Source organism: Cetorhinus maximus, chromosome 2 (genome assembly GCF_964194155.1).
Source record: "Cetorhinus maximus chromosome 2, sCetMax3.hap1.1, whole genome shotgun sequence".
Lineage (NCBI taxonomy): Eukaryota > Metazoa > Chordata > Chondrichthyes > Lamniformes > Cetorhinidae > Cetorhinus > Cetorhinus maximus.
The window spans coordinates 226,243,383-226,264,428 of NC_135880.1; the positions used below are offsets into that span (position 1 = coordinate 226,243,383).

Below are 21,046 nucleotides of genomic sequence, written 5' to 3' on the forward strand. Positions count from 1 at the left end.
AGTGGATGCTCAGTTGTTGAGTATGTTCAAGGCCGAGAGCGATGGAGAGCGGGGATTGGGCCAATGACCTTGTTCCATGGTCAACTTTGACCAATCAGGTCACTCACCAAAGGGTTAATGCCCAGCTCACCCTCACCCACCGAGATTCTCCCCCCACCCCAAAACCCTCGGTGCGGCCCCTTTAAGGACGGTCACATGACACCGAGGTCACGTGTGTGGGTCATGTGACTGGTGCAAGATGGCTGCCTTCCTGCAATGGCGACGCTTCGTTTTCTTCGACAAGGAGCCGCTGATGGAGCGCGGGGAGCCGCCCCGGGAATTCCGCTGCCCCGGGGACTCGGCCATCAGCGTCTGCACCAGCGGCAGAGGCAGCCTGGTGCTGGGGGATATCCTTCACCACAGGCCGGGGATCCGGGAGGGAGAGGCCGGACTGGGCCTCACAGCCTGGGGAGCGGGTTCCACCTCCCCCCCGGGGGCCGGGGCTGGGGGCCGGACTGGGCCTCACAGCCTGGGGAGCGGGTTCCACCTTCCCCCGGGGCCGGGGGCCGGACTGGGCCTCACAGCCTGGGGAGCGGGTTCCACCTTCCCCCGGGGCCGGGGGCCGGACTGGGCCTCACAGCCTGGGGAGCGGGTTCCACCTTCCCCCGGGGCCGGGGGCCGGACTGGGCCTCACAGCCTGGGGAGCGGGTTCCACCTTCCCCCGGGCTGGGCTTTGGGAATGTGCCGGGTGTTGATGCATTTACCCTTCGCCCTGGGGCTGATCACATTCCTCCAGGGGCTCGGCTGTTGCTGCTGTGCCAGATCCCAGGTTGATTTAGACAAGAGCAGGAGGGAAGTGAAGCTGCTTCACTCTTTCTGCTGCTGAATCCTGGATCAACTCTGAAGGAATAGTTGCCAGTGAGAAATTAAATTTTCTGACAGCAATCAGAGCAGTTTTGGTTATTATTTCTAACCTGTTTTGTGAAATGTTCTCCTCGCCTGTAGATATTAGTTTTTGCTGAGATTATAATGAATGACTTCCTTAACAGCGGAGCACATATTGAGGGGAATATCTGGTTCCTGTCACGGATATTACAATTCAGCTCCTTCCAGGCGTACAAGCTGCGGGTTACACACCTCTACCAGCTCAAACAGCACAGCATCCTGGTCTCGGTGGGTGAGGATGAGCTGGGCATTAACCCTTTGGTGAGTGGCATAAAGCTGGTTAATCAGCTGATTAACCATGTGTGTGAATCATAGTGACTGATCAACCAGGGCACTAACACATCCTTGGCTGTTTGAAAATGAATGTCAGACAGAGAAGCTCAAACAGTTGTTCACTTTAACTTCAAAATGAGCAATGGCTAATTAAAGAAAAACATTTATATGAACATTATTCCTTTCCTTCATTCACCCTGCCCCGTCCACTTTTCTCCAACTCTCTTGCAGCCCTGACTCCTGGAATACTGGTTCCATAGGCACTCCCTGCCCCTAGTGCCTCATCTGGCATGCCTAACCTATGGGAGTGGGAGTTAGTGTTGGTATCAGCCACATGCTGTCCTTGCCTGATGTCTGTGTGTCCAGAGTAAGCCCAGACACTAAAACTGCAAAGTCTGGTGCTGGAAACACTGGCTGAGAGTTGGGCTAATCGTGCATTTATATTGCATTTATATAGCACCTTTAACATAGAAAAACGTTCTAAGGTGTCATAGAGGCATGATCAGAATAAATGGACAGTGTGCCAAAGATGTTAGGTATGATTAGGAACTTGATCAAAAAGATGGGTTATAAGGAGATTTTTTGAAACAAGGAGAGGGCAGTGGTGAAGTTTAGAGAGGGAATATTACAGTCTGGGATGAAGTAGCTGAAAATAAAAGTACCAATGATGGCACGAAGGGAGGACAGAATTAAAAATATTCAATGAAACAGATTTCAGGGAGAGGCTGTAGAGTTGAAGAGATTACAGAGCTCAGGAGCAGGGGGGTCATTAAAGGCTTTAACGTGCAGATGAGAAATTTAAATGGGAGGCATTGAGTGAGTGGTGAATGAGGGCAGGGTTGATGGGTTTACAAATAGGATGAGGCAGCAGAATCCTGCATAAACTGAAGTTTCTGGAGGATGGGAATCGAACCAGGAGAGCATTGTAATAGTTGAAACTGGAAATAAAGGGATGGATGAGGGTTTTAGCAACATAACTGAGGCAGGGAAAGGGGTGTTTCATATTATAGAAATAGGCAGTGTTAGTGATGGAGAGAATATGGAGTCAGAGGATCATCTCGGAGTCAAATAGAACCTGTCTGGTTCAGCCTGAGCAATGACCAGCGGTTGTAGAATGCCTCAGTGCAGAAAGAATTGCATTTATATAGCGTCTTTCACAGTCACCAGACATCCCAAAGTACTTTAGACAATGAAGTACTTTTTGAAGTGCAGTCACTAACGCAGGAAACACAGCAGCCAATTTGTGCCCAGCACTCCCACAAACAGCAATGTAGTTATGGCCAGATAATCTCTTTTTTGTGTTGTTGATTGAGGGATAAATATTGGCCAGGATATTGGGGATAACTCCCCTGCTGCTCTTCAAATTAATACCAAGGGATCTTTTACTTCCATCTGAGAAAGCAGACAGGCCTTGGCTTAACGTCTTATCTGAAAGATGGCACCAGTGACAGTTCAGCATTCCTTCAGTACTGTACTGGAGTGTCAACCCAGATTTTTGTGCTTGGGTCCTGGAGTTGAACTTGAAACCACAACCTTCTGACTCAAAGATAAGTGTGCTACCCAAGACTCACAGCTGGCTCTCAGATATTGACCATGTTCTCTGCTCCACGAGAATTCCTAGTGTTTTATTTGTACTTAGAGCTGGTTCTCTCTGAGAACAAGTTGATTTGTACAGGAATTTTGCAAGTTTGTTGCTTGGAATTGATGAGGTGTAGATCAACTGCTGGATTCCCAGTAAACCAGGAACTCAGGACCTTGATCTTTTTGTTTTTCTTTACATTCCAGGTGAAAGTCTGGAATCTGGAGAAGCGAGACAGCAGTGGGAATCCTCTTTGCACACGGATATTTTCTGCGATTCCTGGAAACAAGCCTACAGAAGTCTCGTGCCTCACCGTCCATGAGAACCTCAACTACATGGCAATTGGTAATGGGCAGTAACTGCTGCTTGTTGTGCTGAGATCAGCTAACAGCATGAGTCACATTACAGCAATACAATCTGGGGCATCGCTGAGCTGTGAAACTCAGTGCCCCACAGGACAATGTATCTGCTCATAGAGGTATCCTGCATCACTAAATCCTTCTCCCCCCACCCCTCAAAATCTGAAAGTCCCTTTAAACATTTATAATCTTGCAGTGGCTCTCCTTGTTCCAAAGTCAGGATTTCTTTTGTTACATAGAATTTACAACAGAGAAACAGGCCATTCAGCCCGATAGTTCTGTTCTGGTGTTTATGCTTCAGACGAGCTTCCTCCTTCCCCTCTTCATCATCATCAAAACCGATTCCTTTCTCCCCCATGTGTTTATCTGTCTTCCCCTCAAATGCATCTATACTATTCACCTCAACCACTCTGTTCTCTGCAGGTTTCACAGACGGTAGTGTTGTCCTGAAGAAAGGGGACATCACTCGTGACAGACACAGTAAGACCGATGTTCTACCAGAGGGGACCTATCCCATCACTGGCCTTGGATTCCAGCAATCTGGGAAACAGACCCATCTCTTTGTGGTTACTACAGAGAATGTCAAGGTGGGTGGGATTTGTTTTTTTAGCATTGTTAAGGTGTTGTAAAGGAACATGTTTGCACTGCATTAGTGTTGAGCACATGGTGATTTCCTCTGACAGGAAGAGGAAAAGCTTCTGTGCAAACTGAAAATGTTAGTGGTCACATTGTAGCAGTGGGACTGAGAACTGGTGGGTCGTGCACTCACTTCACAAAATAACCGTATGGTTTGGGTTGCAGCCACGGAGCAAAGTAATGCTTTCCCTGATGGATTAATGCCAAATGTCCTGGCTGATGTGGAGCTCAGGTTTGATCTCTGGCCAGTGCTGAGTTAATCAGGGCAGCAGCTGTGGTACAAAATCTGCCCTTGGTGCGTCAGCACTGAGGGAGGGCCGCGCTGTCGGAGGGTCAGCACTGAGGGAGGGCCGCGCTGTCGGAGGGTCAGCACTGAGGGAGGGCCGCACTGTCGGAGGGTCAGTACTGAGGGAGGGCCGCGCTGTCGGAGGGTCAGCACTGAGGGAGTGCCGCGCTGTCGGAGTGTCAGTACTGAGGGAGTGCTGCGCTGTCGGGGGGTCAGTACTGAGGGAGTGCTGCGCTGTCGGAGGGTCGGCACTGAAGGAGTGCCGCGCTGTCGGAGGGTCAGTACTGAAGGAGTGCCGCACTGTCGGAGGGTCAGTACTGAGGGAGTGCTGCACTGTCGGAGGGTCAGCACTGAGGGAGTGCCGCGCTGTCGGAGGGTCAGCACTGAGGGAGTGCTGCGCTATCGGAGGGTCAGCACTGAGGGAGTGCCGCGCTGTTGGAGGGTCGGCGCTGAGGGAGTGCCGCGCTGTCAGAGGGTCAGCACTGAGGGAGTGCCGCGCTGTCGGAGGGTCAGCACTGAGGGAGTGCCGCGCTGTCGGTCAGCATTGAGGGAGTGCCGCGCTGTCGGAGGGTCAGCACTGAGGGAGTGCCGCGCTGTCGGGGGGGTCAGCACTGAGGGAGTGCCGCGCTGTCGGGGTGTCAGCACTGAGGGAGCGCTGCGCTGTCAGAGGGTCAGCACTGAGGGAGTGCTGCACTGTCGGAGGGTCAGCACTGAGGGAGCGCCGCACTGTCGGAGGGTCAGCACTGAGGGAGCGCTGCGCTGTCAGAGGGTCAGCACTGAGGGAGCGCTGCACTGTCAGAGGGTCAGCACTGAGGGAGTGCTGTACTGTCAGAGGGTCAGCACTGAGGGAGCGCTGCACTGTCAGAGGGTCAGCACTGAGGGAGTGCTGCACTGTCAGAGGGTCAGCACTGAGGGAGCGCTGCACTGTCAGAGGGTCAGCACTGAGGGAGTGCTGCACTGTCAGAGGGTCAGCACTGAGGGAGCGCTGCACTGTCAGAGGGTCAGTACTGAGGGAGCGCTGCACTGTCAGAGGGTCAGCACTGAGGGAGCGCTGCACTGTCAGAGGGTCAGCACTGAGGGAGTGCTGCACTGTCAGAGGGTCAGCACTGAGGGAGCGCTGCACTGTCAGAGGGTCAGCACTGAGGGAGTGCTGCACTGTTGGAGGGGCCGCATTTTGAATAAGCTGTTAAATCGAGGCCCTGTGTGCGCTCTTGGGCAGATGTAAAATATGTGATTCACTATTTGAAGAGGCGCAAGAGGGTCCTTCCCAATACCCCGGCCTTTACTTATTCCTCAAACAGCAACGCTGAACCAGATTATTTGGTCATTATCATGTTGCTTTTTTGTAGGATCTTGCTGTGCATGAATTAGCTTCCATATTTCTTGCATTACAAGAGTAACTACACTTCAAAGAACCTCATTGGCTGTAAAATGCTTTAGGATGTCCTGAATTAAAGGTGCTATGTAAATGCAAGTTTCTCTTTCACTCCCCCTGTATTCTTTTCTAGTCGTACAATGTTTCAGTGAAGGATTTCCCTGTGGTGGAGCTGGATAACCATGGCTGCAGTCTGCACTGTTCTGCCCTCTGTGACCCATCGCAGGATAAGCAGCTGGTTGTTGCAGGCGATGACTGTGTTTATCTGTACCAGCCCGATGAGCGCGGCCCCTGTTTTGCTTTCGATGGCCAGAAACAGATTGTTCACTGTTACCGTGGTTACCTCCTCGTCGTCTCGAAGGAAAAGAAGACCTCAAAGTATGAGAATAGTTTCATTTCCTATCTGAGGGGGTGGTTCTAACTGAGCTTTAGCCAGTCACTGATTCGTTTTTAGGAGAAAAAAATCAGCTCCTAAGTATGAATTGAGCTCACTGGAGAGTTAATGACCAACATTGGACAAGTAAAGAACATTTCAGCAGCGGATCCAGGATTAATCTCCCTCACTTTGGAGTAAAACTCCCTCAGTCTACACTGTCCCCATCAAACACTCCCAGGACAGGTACAGCACGGGGTTAGATACAGATTAAAGCTCCCTCTAGACCGTCCCCATCAAACACCCCCAGGACAGCTACAGCACGGGGTTAGATACAGAGTAAAGCTCCCTCTACACTGTCCCCATCAAACATTCCCAGGACAGGTACAGTACGGGGTTAGTTACAGCGTAAAGCTCCCTCTACACCGTCCCCAGCAAACACTCCCAGGGCAGGTACAGCACGGGGTTAGATACGGAGTAAAGCTCCCTCTATGCTGTCCCCATCAAACACTCCCAGGACAGGTACAGCACGGGGTTAGATACAGCGTAAAAGTCCCTCTACACTGTCCCCACCAAACGCTCCCAGGACAGGTACAGCACGGGGTTAGATACAGAGTAAAGCTCCCTTTACACTGTCCCCACCAAACACTCCCAGGGCAGGTACAGCACGGGTTTAGATACAGAGTAAAGCTCCCTCTACACTGTCCCCATCAAACACTCCCAGGACAGGTACAGCACGGGGTTAGATACAGAGTAAAGCTCCCTCTACACTGTCCCCATCAAACACTCCCAGGACAGGTACAGCACGGGGTTAGATACAGAGTAAAGCTCCCTCTACACTGTCCCCATCAAACACTCCCAGGACAGGTACAGCACGGGGTTAGATACAGAGTAAAGCTCCCGCTACACTGTCCCCATCAAACGGGGTTAGATTGTGTATTGAGAGAATCAAGTTTCTGGATTTTCAAAATTAAACATGTGGCCTGGTGTCTTACATGTTAGACAACCAGTGCTGAGATTCACAGGCAGGTCCAGTATGTTATTGATTGTGAATTCCAGGTCACGACTTGGAGGGAGGTGGGACTGCCGAGGCCTGGTCTTCAGGATGGAAGAGGAGAGCCCGGAGGCCTGATTTCATTGTTCCTGGTTCTGCCATCTCTGGTGGCAGGTTATGTGGTGATGATGGGTGAGATTATGCAATGAAACCTGCTATTCCGTTACTAGAGCTTCATAAAGCCCCATCATCACCTCAAGGGGAAAAGAGGGAATGGGTGATAAATGTCATCCTTCCTCACAGTGCCTGAGAATTCATTTTAAAAGGATGTAGATTCAAATCCTACTCTGGCATATTAAAGAAGTGCTGGATATGCAGCCCCAATCAGAGAGAAAATAAATTGCAAATGTTTCTGGTTTTGGGTGGAATTATTTTGCTATCTTGAGGATCTGAGCTACAATCCCTTCTCCTTCTTTCCCCCAGGACTGATTTTGTTGGAGGTAACGAGCAATCCTCTGAGAAACAGATATTAACCATCTACGACTTGGATAATAAATTCATCGCGTACACGGCAGCTTTCGATGACATTGTTGATGTGCTGTCTGAGTGGGGCTCTTTGTACGTGCTGACCAGCGATCGGAAAATCAGCATTCTGCAGGAGAAAGACACACAGACAAAACTCGAGGTATTGACCTGGCAGAGCAAGGGTGTTTGGCGTGAGGCAGAGACTTGGAGCAGCAGCCGGTTAATCATGCGTTTTACGTGGGCTCCTGTACGAGCTGCTCAATATGAACCGCGTCAGAATGGCTGAGGAGGAACTGAATTAGGGCTGCAGGGTTGCAGTGACTGATGCTGAATGAATAATCCAGAGAACATGAGTTCAGATCTCAACCTAGTGCTTCAAAAATTTGGAATCGGTAATTGGAACTAAGCTGGTCTCAGTAACAGTGACCATGAAGCTATCAGATTGTCACAAAAACCCAACTGGTTCACTCAAGTCCTTTGGGGGTGGAAACTCGCCACCCCTACACTGTCTGGGCTAATATGTGACTCCAGTCCCACATCAACATGCCCTCTGCATTGCTCTAGCAAATTACTCCTTTATATCAAACTGCTAAATCTAACTGTGGTTCAAAAAAGGCAACCCATTACCTTCACCTTTGGCAAGTAGAGAAGGGCAATATATACACACTCACGGCAACCCCACCCTTGAAATGATGATAAAGTTACGAGTTGTAGAACCATTCCAGAAATTGAGCTCCTTGGTCTAGGAATGCAGTATTGAGCAGATGTTGCACTGTCAGAGGTGATACCCTTCGATTGGGGCAATGAGTTGGGGTCCTGTCTGTCTGCTAAAGCTTTAACGGGCGGGGAGGGGGGTGGGTTTAGTCTGCATTGTGGAATACTGAGATGAAATAACAGGCTTCTGAAACAAATCAGTAACTTCAGAGTATGATTGAGAACAGTTGAGGTTATGGGTTAAATGCAGCATTCCGACTATTGGAAATAGGTGTTCAGTTTCTCGTGTGTTTGAATTGTGAAGTTGAGTTTGCACAGTTAATTAACCAAGACAGATCCACTCTCCCATCGCCCCGCCTGCCCCCACACCACCCAGCTACACTGAAGTAAAATGTCATAATGTCTCCATGGAAGCCATACTGAGGAGAATGGAGTTTGCTGTCTGTACAGTTTCTGCAGCAGCGAATTCCTGTGACATTTAACAAGCCAGACTGAAGTTTAATTCACTTTCTTCAAAGCTTCAAATTTCCCCTGACTCCTATCTTGGAGCAACAATTAACGATTCAGTTTACACTCTGCCCACATCCTGCTGTGGCTCAGTGGTTTTGTCTGATGACTCGTCCAGGACATTGTTTAGCATTAGAAGACGTATAAATGCAAATTTTTGCTGTAAGGTTGAGGATTTTTTAATGTATTAAAATAATAAAGCCATTTGGGTGGTTAAGAAAAGCAGTGTGTGTGTGGGGTGGGGTGTGTGTGCAGAAACCTGAATAAGATGAGATAATCTTTGAATATGATCTGAGGGTGATAGCTGAAGCTGGGCGGTTGGTTTATCCCTCTCTGTAAGTCCTGTGTGGCCTGTGTGTATGAAGCAATATGTTAACTGTTCCATTCAACCACTGGAGGGCAGGTTAGACAGTGGCGGGAGCTCAGGTCTTGCTGTATCTTAGCACCAGGTGAGAACTGGTGAAATGTCCAATTTTTGCACCTTGGATCACTGTCGATGGTGTGTTTATTTCCATGGGGACCATTTGCTCTTGTATAATGAGAAAGTGAGGAGACAAAGTCTATAAAGGAGAAGTGAGTGCGCAAGTAGGTGTCAGGAGGAATTTAATGTGGGCAAATGTGAGGTTATTCACTTTGTAGGAAGAACAGCAAAATAGAATCTTTTTAAGCGGTGAGATACTATTAGGTGTCGGAGTTGAGGGATTTGGATATCCTTGTACATCTTGTACATGAAACATGAAACTAGCTTGTAGGTGTTATATACTGACCTTTATTGCAAGAGGGGTTGGAATAAGGAAGTCTTGCTGCAATTATATAGAACTTTGGTGAGATCACACCTGGAGTACTGTGTATAGTTTTGGACCCCTTACCTAAGGAAAGATATACTTGCCTTGGAAGGGGTGCAATGAAAGGTAACTCCTGGACATGAGACGGTCCTCCTCCGAGTAGAATGAGCCTACATTGTCTGGATCTCATTGAAACGTATAACTTCCTGACAGAGTTTCATGGGGTGGATGTTGAGAGGGTGCTTCCCCCAGCTGGAGAGTCTAGAGGTAGAGGTCTTGGTCTCAGGATAAGGAGCTGCCATTTAGGACTGAGATGAGAAATTTCTTCACTTAGCAGGTTGTGAATCTTTGAAATACTCCACCCCAGGGAGCTGTGGATACTCAGTCATTGAGAATATTCAAGACCGAGATCAATAGATTTTTAGATACTGAAGAAATCAAGGGATTGGGGTAGGCTGGGAGGGTGGAGTTGATGTAGAAAATCAGCCATGATCATATTCAATGGCAGAGCAGGCTCGAGGGGCTGAATGGCCTCCTCCAATTTCTTATGTTCTTATGACCCTCCAATCCACTTGACATCTCTGTGCTCCTCTAACTCAGACTTCTCATGCATCCCCAATCTTCATTGCTTCAGCATTGAACATGCTTTCAGCTACCTGGGCTCTGCAATTCCCTCCCTAAACCTCACCACCTCTTCAGCCCTCTCTCCTCCTCTAAGACAATCCTTAAAGAGGTAGCTCTTTGGCAAAGTTTTTAACAGTTTGTCCTAATAGCTCTTTATGTGGCTTGGTGTCAGATTTTGTCCTGTAAAGTGCCTGAAACATTTCTTATAGGTTAAAGGTGCTATAGAAATGCAAATCTTTGCTGAGGAGACATCTTTCCTATTTGACAGATGTTATTTAAGAAGAACCTGTTTGTTATGGCAATCAACCTGGCAAAGAGTCACCATTTAGATAATGATGGACTAGCGGAAATTTTCCGACATTACGGTGACCACCTGTACGTCAAAGGGGATCACGATGGTGCCATACAGCAGTACATCCGGTACGTGTAGCATCCCTGTAGCCTTGGGGTACGCTCCAGATCCTAAACGGGGTGGGGTGGGGTTTGTGGGGGGGGCTTGTGATCCACGGTCATAATTTAGAAAAGCAGCCCCACCAACAAGCTTCAAAATGATTAATAAATGGCACAGAATTGCAGTCCCTCTCCTCCCAAACCCCAGCTCCACCCTCCAGATGGGTGAACATGTCTCACAGTCTGAGAGCTTAACCGCTCGGGTGACTGTTTCCTTACAGCACTAAATCTCTTCCTCACTGCTGTCCGCAGCACTATTGGGAAGCTGGAGCCCTCCTATGTGATACGGAAGTTTCTGGATGCACAGCGGATCCACAACCTAACAGCGTACCTTCAGGCCTTGCACCGCCAGTCACTGGCCAATGAGGACCACACAACACTTCTCCTCAACTGTTACACTAAACTGAAAGACAGCTCCAAACTCGAGGAGTTCATCAAGGTAAAATCAGCACGGTTCTCTACCCTTCCCTCTGACTGCCAGTCCCAAGCACAGAATCAACTGGCTAATTCACAATGAGGAAGCGTCAATACTCCAGCGTCCTTTTACTGCTTGAGATTTCACTCAGCATTTCATGAGCTGGAGACTCGAGACAAACACTCTGGATAGTTGGGGGAAAGAGACGTCAGCTGCCCGAAAGTGTTTGTGTTTAAACGATGCAGCCTTTCATAGGCTGAAATAATTCAGGCAGATTCCCTCAGTTGTCACATGTAAACATTTTGTTAAGAGGTTTCCCGCCTGGTAAAGCAAGCAATCGTTAAGGACGTGAAATGATAGTGATCGTAAAGGTTGTGCATGGGGCCACTGGAGAGTCATGACTAATTTTAACCATTTCCTGACAGCTTGAGATGAACTGATGTAAGATCCCAGAGCTGCCAGTGCTTTCAAATTCAGTGCAGAGGGTGGGTGGCAGGTGCTAAGGTGGATGTGGCGGGTGCCGGAGGGGGGAAGGGGTGGTGGGTGATGAGGGCAAGTGAAGGTTGTGAAAGGCGCTATAGAAATGCAAGTCTTTTTTAAAAAAATTATAAATGAGAGTGAAGCTGATCGGACAGCAGCTCAATATTGAGATTGAATTTTGCCTGTTGACCTGCTCTTTATTCACTTTCATCCCAGACCAGTGACAGCGAGGTCCACTTTGATGTTGAAACTGCCATTAAGGTGCTACGGCAGGCAGGTTACTACAGACATGCTGTCTATCTGGCTGATAAACACTCCCACCATGAGTGGTACCTCAAGATCCAGCTCGAGGATATCAAGGTGACTCTATCACAGCTTTCAGCTGCTCCTTTCTGAGAATAATGTGCACCGTTATGTGTTTATCTGGCTGAAATATAAAAGGGGAGGAGATTGTGCTGCAGTTGTATAGAGCCTGTTCAGACCCCTGCTCCTGTGTTCTGTATCTTGTTAGCTTGCTGTTTCTTTCCAGCCCCGGCATTGCCTGTTGTCCTGTGCTGGGTCTGTTATCAGCTGTTGCAGTAACTCCATCTCTGCCTCTGGAAGATTAACTAGCAGGAGTCGATGTGTAAATAATGGCTGCTGAAAATGGTCCTGGATGTTCCAGATTAGACTGGATAATTACGTCTGCAGGTATAATGTTCCATCATCCCTCTCCCATCCCACACCCAAAACTAAGCACGAGGCTTTGTAATTACACATGAAAGTGTTGGTCATGTTTCTTACACCCATCCCACGTGATCCTCCAGAAACCCCTCCTCATTTATACATCTTCCCCAGATCTAAAGCTGCACTAATCTGTTGGATTATAAATTCCTGTTTTTTCCCCCCCCCCCCTTTTGAGCTCCTATTGCCAGGGATTTGGTTCCTAGTTGGAATTGTTTCCTCTTCACAGAACTACCAGGAAGCTCTGTACTACATTGGGAAGCTTCCCTTCGACCAGGCAGAGAGGAACATGATGAAATACGGGAAAACATTGATGCATCACGCTCCAGATGAGACCACTGAGTTGCTGAAGGTCCTGTGTACAGATTACAGACCCAGTGGAGAGCCTGCAGCGGAGAGAGAGCCTGTCAGCAGATACAAGGACAAGGTACTGGCACAGTCCCCCCTCATCCTCTCTCAATATCATAGAATGATACACCAAAGGAGGAGGCTATTTGACCCATCATGTCTGTGCTAGCTCTTTGAAAGATTTATCCAATTAGCCCACCCTGCAACCCCACCCCTGTAAAATCCCTGTAAAAAAAAAAAAATTAAATCAAGTATTTGTACATGTTCAATTCCCTTCTGAAAATTCTTAATGAGTTTTCTTCCACCGCCCTTTCAGGCAGCGCCTGAATTCCAGATCATCACAACTCGCTGCATTTAAAATAAAAACTCCTCGTTTTGCCTTAAATCTGTCCCCCTCTGGTTATCACCCCTGCCAGCACTAGAACCAATTTCTCCTTATTTATTATCAAACCCCTTATACTTCTGAACACCTCTATCAAATCTCTCCTTAACATTCTCCATTCTAAAGACAACAATCCCAGCTTCTCCAGTCTCTCCACATAGCTGAAGTCTCTCATCCCCAGTATCATTCCAGTAAATTTCCTCTTCACTAAGGATTGACATCCTTCCTAAATTGTGTTGCCCAGATTTGGACACAATAGTCAGCTGGGGCCTAACCAGTGGTTTACTAAAGTTTCCTGTAATTCTCAGTTTTATTTGTGTTTTTCTGTTTTGTTTTAGGCAAATTCCGAGGAGTTTATTTCAATCTTTGCCAACAACCCACGGGAGCTGAAGAATTTCTTGGAGCACATGATCCAAGTTCAGGCTAACTCCCCACAGGGTGTGTACGATACGCTCCTCGAACTCAGACTGCAGGACTGGGCCCACGAGGCGGACTCTCAGGTTAGAATTGTTTGTCTTTCCCCAATGAGATTTTCCCTGGTTTTCTGCTGAGCAATGACTTTGTGTATCCCCAGTACAGTGTCGGGTAGAGGGGTGAACATGTTCTTAATTCCTGCTCCAACAATATACCCCGTCCCAGCCTTAATAGCACCTCTTTCTGACCCTTTGCAACATTCCCATTTCTTCTACTGCCCATCCTGGGGCCTCTGAGCAAGGTTCCTGATTTAGTGGGGAAGATTCCCATTTATGTCTATACTTGCTTGATGCTATAAAGGCTTTTGTTCCACTGCTCTCGGCTCAGTTACATAGAATTACATCAAATTTAAAGCACGTTTTGGCATTTATGCCCCACATGAGCCTTCTCCTGCCTTTCCTTACCTCACTCCATTAGCGTAACCCTCTTTTACTTTCTCTCTCATGTTTATCCAGCACCTGTGCAGTTTGCCTCAACCGCTCCTGTGGTAGTGAGTTCCACATTCTCAATGGTATCTGGGTAAAGAAGTTTCTCCTGAATTCCACATTTGATTTCTTGGTGACCTCGAGTTTTACTCTTCCCAAGTGGAAACATTCTCTCTCCTGCCCACGGTATCGAATTCATTCATAATTTAAAGAACCCCGTTATATCACTCATCAGCCTCCTCTTTTCTAGAGAAAAGAGATCAGCCTGTTCATCCCTTCCTGATAGATATTCTCTCAATTCTGCTATCATCCCATGTAAATCTTTATTGCATTTTATCCAATGTCTCTAAATCCGTTTTATAAATTGCACACAGTACTCCAAGTGTGATCCAACCAAGATTTGATATGTTTAGTATAACCTCTCTACTTCTCAATTTCCCCAAGTGCTTGATTTGCTTTTTCTATGGACTTGTTAATCTGTGTTTAATCATCTTTAGTGATTTGTGTATTTGACCTCCCAGATCCCTTTGCTCCTCCACATCATTTAGATTCTTATTTTCGTTCCAACCTCACATTTACCTGACATTCATTTTCCACTCGTAGGCCCATTCTGCAAGTTAATTAATGTTCTCTCGTGTTATTTGTTGTTGTCCTCCTCTGTATCGACCACTCCAACCCACGCCTCCGACCACCAGAAATTGGTGTCATCCCCAAATTTAGAATTCTAACCTGGTCAATAACACTTTGAATCTATCCCCAGGGTTTGGAGGGACAGTGGGTCTGAGGTCTTTGTGCTTCCAGGCAGGTTGTGGAGATGTCCAAGTTTCTTCTTGGCGAGGTTTCCTGCTCTGTATTTAATGGTGATATTGTTACACTTCCCAATCAGGCAAAGAAACAGCTACAGGAAGATGTGATGAGCCTATTGAAGAGCGGATTATTTAAGGCTGTCTTTGACAAAGCACTGGTGCTGTGCCAGATGCACAATTTCAAAGATGGAGTGTTGTACCTGTATGAGCAAGGCCGACTGTGAGTACGGAATGAGATCTCTCGTGTTTCTGAATTGTTGTGACATCCTTCACCTGTTGTAAAGACACTGACTGTCCCAGCGTTTTATAGTTTGCAGCTATTGGTCAGAGGTTGACTGGGATTTGAGTTGCTTTCATTGACACAGAAATAACGAATAAGGAAAGAAGAATTTGAGGCATAACTGGAGCGAGACACTGCACCCAGGCAGCCGCTGAACAGAAATTTAAAATGTGCAAAGATATGGGAGGGATTTGGCTCACCAGTCACAGTTGAGAAAAGTTCCATTTCTGATGACGAGATTAGAAAGGTACCCTAACTGGTGAAATTCTTTGCAAGTAACAGCTCAAATGTATAGGATTTTACAACAGCTTGCATTTATATAGCACCTTTAGTGTAGTAATTCACCCCATAGGATCATAATCGGACAAAAATTAACACCAAGCCAAAGGGGGGATATTAGGATGAGAGGCTTTTTGATCAAGAGGAAAGTTTTAAGAAGGGTCTTAAAAGAGGACAGAGAGTTAGTGTTGGAGAGGTTTAGGGAGGGAATTCCAGAGCAATGGGGTCCAGGCAGTTGAAGGCAGGGCCACCAGTGATAGGGCGAAAGGATACACAAAAGGTCAGATTTTGGGGAATGCAGAACCCGGAAGGTTGTATCGCCTGGAGGTTGAGATGGGGAGAGGTGAGGCCATGAAGGATTTGAACACAAAGGCCTTGGACAAAGGGACTCCCTGAACTTTGCTGCTGAGTCTTGGAAGGTGCCAACTGTGGGTAGCAAACTCGTCTCTGAGTCAGAAGTTATGGGCTCAAGCTCCATGTCAGAGACTTGAGCACAAATCTAAAGTAACACACCCAGTTCCAATATTGCTGGAGTGCTGCAGAGATGCCGTGATGTCAAATCAAGACCCTGTCCGCTCTCTCAGGTGGATTTAAAAGATCCCATGGCACTATTTAAAGAGGAGCAGGGGTGTTTGCTCCACTGTCCTGGCCATTATTTATCCCTCAAACAACATCACAATAAAACAGATTATCTGGTCATTATGACATTGCCGTTTGTGGGATCTTGCTGTGTGAAAATTAGTTGCCGTGTTTTCCATGTCACAGCAATGACTATACTTCAAAAAAAATTGCTTTATTGGCTGACTTTGATCTTCAGGTTGTAAAAGACGCTATACAAATGCGCGCCTTTGATTTTATGGATAGAATGCTGACTAGGGGAAGGACAAGAGGATGCAGAGTGTCCTAGTCTCTGTGGTGTCTCTCGATTCTATATTGTAAATACTTTCTCTGCTGGCTCAGGTACCAGCAGATAATGCACTATCACATGCAGAACGATGAGTATGCCAAGGTGATTGAGACCTGTGAGCGGTATGGGGAGCAGGAGGCCTGCCTGTGGGAACAAGCACTTGGATACTTTGCACGGAAGGAGGAGGATTGTAAGGAATACATTGGCAGTGTGCTGAGACACATCGACAGGAACAACCTCATGCCTCCTTTGCTGGGTAAGGCTGGGTCTTCTAGTTGTATAATGTTGTGTGGCAGGAGCTGGCTCACCTAACCCTGTGGGTAGAACTGCACTCACTCACTGACCTGATTAAACTCGGAATGTCTTGTGGGTCAGGCTATCCGTTTATCCATTTTGAAATATGGTTTCTAAGGCTTCCGAGTGGTGAATACTGATTCTCCAGGGACTGCTCCCCCAACCACCACCTTCCCAGCCAATCTGACTCGTGAAAGACAGCATTGGCTGTATGGTCTCTACAGAAACTGTTGGTGTCCAATAGAAGACACTGAGTAACCACAAGTGTGGCTCTGGGTCACGGTTAGAGCCACTTGCACTGAGTTTAGTTGAGAAAGCCACTCTCACAATTCCAAGTAAAAGGTGTGTGTGTTTGTTTAACAAACACCCACCAACATTCCACAACCAATGAAATGAAAGCCTTGCCCACTCTGATGTTTACCTCACACAGGTTAAAGTTTACATCCACCCAGCATATCACAACATGCATCAATGTCACATGATCAGAGCTGATATCTACTACATTTTACTCATTGGGACTTTGATTAGCTACATCTGCTGTCCTAGTTCACCACATGGCCAGTGGTTAATTTATTGGACAACACTGGGTTATAGCAACAGAGAGAAATAAGTCAGTGGTGCAGAAAAATACTGAATCATGTTCTGCAGACACTGTTCAGTGGCTGGGCTGACCACTGTCAGACAGACAGAAACCAGATTACTTCACCACACCTGTACTTCATAATATCCTGTAGATTTACAATGGATGTAAAGTTTCCTTTAAAACCTTAGAAACGCAGGCCTGGGCCCTTCGTTCTCTCGACAGAACGACTGTCTGACCTGCTTTACAGTTGTGAGACCATAAATGGAGGGAAATAATTGTACAGTTGGTGGACAAAAAAAATCAAGTTTGGGGGGAGTGGAGAGTTGCCACTCCCTTCATTTCTGGGGTTCTGCGCATTGCCGTGCCTGTGTACCTTATGTACACAGAATTGTACATACAAACATAGAAATTAGGAGCAGGAGTAGGCCACTGTACAGCACTGAAGGAGGCCATTCAGCCCATTGCACCTTTGCTGACTCTCTGAAAGGGGCTTCCATTCGGTCCCAATCTCTGCCCCCACTTTTCCTCCTAACTTTTTAAATGTTTTCTTTCAAATATTTATCCACTTTTAAGAGATTCTGCTGCCCCACAAGCAATTCTGTTGTAAGTGTTCATGAATCTGAAGCTTTCTCTGGCCTCCTCTTTCCCCCCCCCCGCAGTTGTACAGACGCTGGCTCATAACTCCACAGCCACACTTTCGGTCATTAAGGATTATCTCATTAACAAGCTGCAGCAGGAAAGTGACCACATTGCTGAGGATGAGCGAAAGATCAAACAATATCGAGAGGAAACCAAAAAAATCCGAGAGGAGATTGAGGAACTAAAAAGCAGGTAAATTAGCATCAAGAGCCAAAACGTTTCTTTGCCTCATTGGGTCAGGGGAGGATATGGCCCAACCTGTAACTCAACCCCTGGTATCCAACACTATTGGGACAACTCGCACGTGTTCATGTTTTGCGCATCTTCAGATGCTTCAAGACGATTTAGACAGGTTGAGTGAGTGGGTAAATACATGGCAAATGCAGGATAACGTGATAAGTGTGAAGTTATCCACTTTGGTAGGAAGGCAAATGGTATGTTGACCTTCATTGCGAGAGGACTTGAGTACAGGAGCAAGGATGTCTTGCTGCAGCTGTACAGGGCCTTGGTGAGACCACACCTGGAGTAGTAAGTGCAGTTTTGGTCTCCATACCTAAGAAAGGATATACTTCCCATAGAGGGAGTGCAGCGAAGGTTCACCAGACTGACCACCAGGGCTGGACAGACAGGATGCAGGGATGATATTCCCTCTGGCTGAGGCAGTCCTAGGACGAGGGATCCCAGTCTCGGAATACAGGGTAGGCCATTTAGGACTGAGATGGGGAGAAATCTTTTTCACTCAGTGGTTGGGGAACCTGTGGAATTCTGTATCACAGAAGGCAGTGGAGGCCAAGTCACTGAATATATTTAAGAAGGAAATAGATATCTAAACACTAAAGGTGTCAAGGGGTATGGGGAGAGAGCAGGAGTATGGCGTTGAGATATATAATCAGCCATGATCATATTGAATGGTGGAGCAGGCTCGAGGGGCCGAATGGCCTATCCCCCTATTTTCAATGTTTCTATTTGTTTATTGAATCTTTTGGGGCAGTGAAACTGTCTCAGGGCTGCAGAGGGGTTCAGGACCACCGTGTTCAGGAAGCAGAGGCTCAACTTGAGTTCAGCACTGCTGTGCACAGAGAGCAGAGTTTCATCCTTCAGCTATGAGCATGATGCACGGACTCTCTCTCTAGCTTCCTCATTTTCACTCTTGTTCCTTGCCCTTCTGTATGAAAGATCATGTATAAGCTTCTGCTGAGGATGTTTCTTGAAATCAGCAGTTTGCTGCTTTCTGCTTGGAATGTAGGGAGTTACCTTGTTTATGTTTATCTGTTGTCAGTGCCAAGATCTTTCAGAAGCCCAAGTGCAGCATGTGTAACAGTCCCCTGGAACTGCCCTCTGTCCACTTCCTGTGTGGCCACTCCTTCCACCAGCACTGCTTCGAGAGTTATGCAGAACATGACTCCGAGTGTCCGACCTGCATGCCGGAAAACCGGAAAGTCATGGACATGATCCACGCCCAGGAGCAGAAGCAGGATCTTCATGACAAGTTCCAGCACCAGGTAATGGGAAACATATCACATAAGTGGGGCTTGGGGTAACATGTATTTGAGGACTGACAGGGTACTTGACCATGAGGGCCATCGCAGTTGATCCCAATCCTGATCTCTCCTGATATCCAGCCTTGCAGGAATCGATGGTTAGTGATCAGGAACTCTAATTGCCTCCCTCCCTTGACCAGGGTCACTGCGGTCAATACAATGTCCCAACTGTGGACCTCGTGAAGATCAGCTGACTGTGTTGACCCATCACTTGGACAGAACCTTCACTCAAAGCCTAGCATTGCTTTGCATTTTGTTTTACTGAGTATATTGTGTTACTGATCCCACACTGTCTGTCGCTGTCTAATATTTTATATTTGCTTCCCAGCTGAAGTGTTCGAAGGATGGATTCTCAGTCATTGCAGATTACTTTGGTCGTGGGGTCTTCAACAAACTGACACTAATCACAGACCCCCTCCCTGGGAGAGCAGCCACTGCGAACGTTGACGTTGGACTTCAGAGGGACCTGTTGATACACACTAAGAGAACAGCCTAAGGCCAGAACCCAACACCTGCACCTTCATCAAACACTTTTAGTAATTTTTCATGTGGAACTCCTGCTGTAATGTAGAAGTTACAGAAAGTTTACTTGCTTGATGACAGAGACTTGATGCAATGATGAGGGGATTCTGCATCCGATGTGAATTGGTAACCCCTCAGAGTCACATCTAACTGGACGTGGTTGGCAATAGCATTATAACCATGGATTTAACCTCTGAAGCTCCAGGTGCTAGGTTACTATTGACTGGAGAGACAGATCCCTTCAGCTCTGTGTTGGGATAAGGCTGGCTCCAGTTTTCCATTTGGAGTAAGTTAAAATTGTCTGAAAGCACTAGAGAATACACGACACTGTGTGCAGGGTGTATACTGGCTCACAAAGCCCTCCGTAAAGGAGCCATGGATCCTGGCAGTTTCCAACTGCACCGTCTATTCATGTGCAATGCTGGATTATCTTGAATTTGAAGTTTTATATCATGAAGGTTCTGCACGTCGGGTCACCACATAAATGCTGTTTGGTGACGGTGCTGGTGTGAATTGCTTCTCGCATCTCCCTGGTAGTTGACTGGAATACTGGAGAAAATCTTAAAAATCATGACTGAAATGTTACACCGAGAACCTCAGCATTAAACCCCCTCCCTCCAATCACTGTCTGAGCAGCTGAAGAGAGCCCCAGCACCACCTTCAGGAAAAGATCCTGTCTGATTTTACTCTATCTGGCAATGTTGGGGGAGTGAAAATTGTATTCTGCACCTCAATCCATCAGCCTTAAATGCCTGATTGTAGCCCTTGTGTATCTCGCCAGGAGACAGGAGGGTACAGCCCCGATGATTGTCTTCCTCTGTGGTGCTGCATAAGGAGTTTAATTGCTTTTAGGATTCGGCTGCGTGTGTCCGTTCAGAGGCCGATTTCACACCTTGACTTGCACAGCTCCCTGACCAGGATCCTTCCCCAGTCCTTTGATGTGTCTACTCCCTATTCTTGCATTCTCTGCTATTCTGCCTGGTCTTTGATGTCTCAGTGATAGATTGTATTTATGTATAGCTGAAAAATAACCTCCTGAACTTGAAAATGTAAATAAAGAATATTGCAGCATTCGAATTGCTGTTCATTGATCATTATTACCTGCATGGATAAATCTAACAACAACAATTGCATTTATAAAAACATCCCAAAATGTTTCACAGGAAAGTTACCCAAAAAAATTTGAGACTGAGTCACATAAGGAAATATTAGGACCAAATATTAGGTGACCAAAAGCTTGTTCAGAGGGGTAGGTTTTAAGGAACATCTTAAAAGGTGGAGATGTTTAGGGAGAGAATTCCAGAGCTTAAGGCCTAGACAGCTGAAGGCATAGCCATCAGTGGTGTGGAGTAATTAAAATCATGGATGCTCAAGAGGCCAGAATCGGAGGTGTGCAGAGATTTTGGAGGCAGGTTGTTGCAGGACTGGAGGAGGTTACAGAGATAGGCTGGAAGTTCCTCTCCAGTTTGATTGGGTATATTCCATGACTGGACTAAAGCTTCAGGACTACTTGGTCTCCAAGCTCTCAGAGTTAGCTAATCACA

The 21,046-nt window shown here is 47.0% G+C and overlaps 1 protein-coding gene across 1 annotated transcript; it reads left to right on the top strand.

Moving 5' to 3' along the window:
- The first annotated feature begins 215 nt into the window (after positions 1-215).
- Positions 216-20,579, top strand: vps11 (VPS11 core subunit of CORVET and HOPS complexes). Its single transcript, XM_078533294.1, has 16 exons — positions 216-386; positions 1,037-1,185; positions 2,983-3,121; positions 3,559-3,722; positions 5,566-5,810; positions 7,283-7,484; positions 10,223-10,374; positions 10,657-10,843; positions 11,516-11,659; positions 12,252-12,449; positions 13,091-13,252; positions 14,538-14,677; positions 15,977-16,179; positions 17,460-17,631; positions 18,719-18,941; positions 19,309-20,579. The coding sequence occupies exons 1-16, from the start codon at positions 239-241 to the stop codon at positions 19,474-19,476; spliced, it is 2,796 nt and encodes a 931-aa protein (XP_078389420.1). The 5' UTR covers positions 216-238; the 3' UTR covers positions 19,477-20,579.
- Positions 20,580-21,046: the final 467 nt, after the last annotated feature.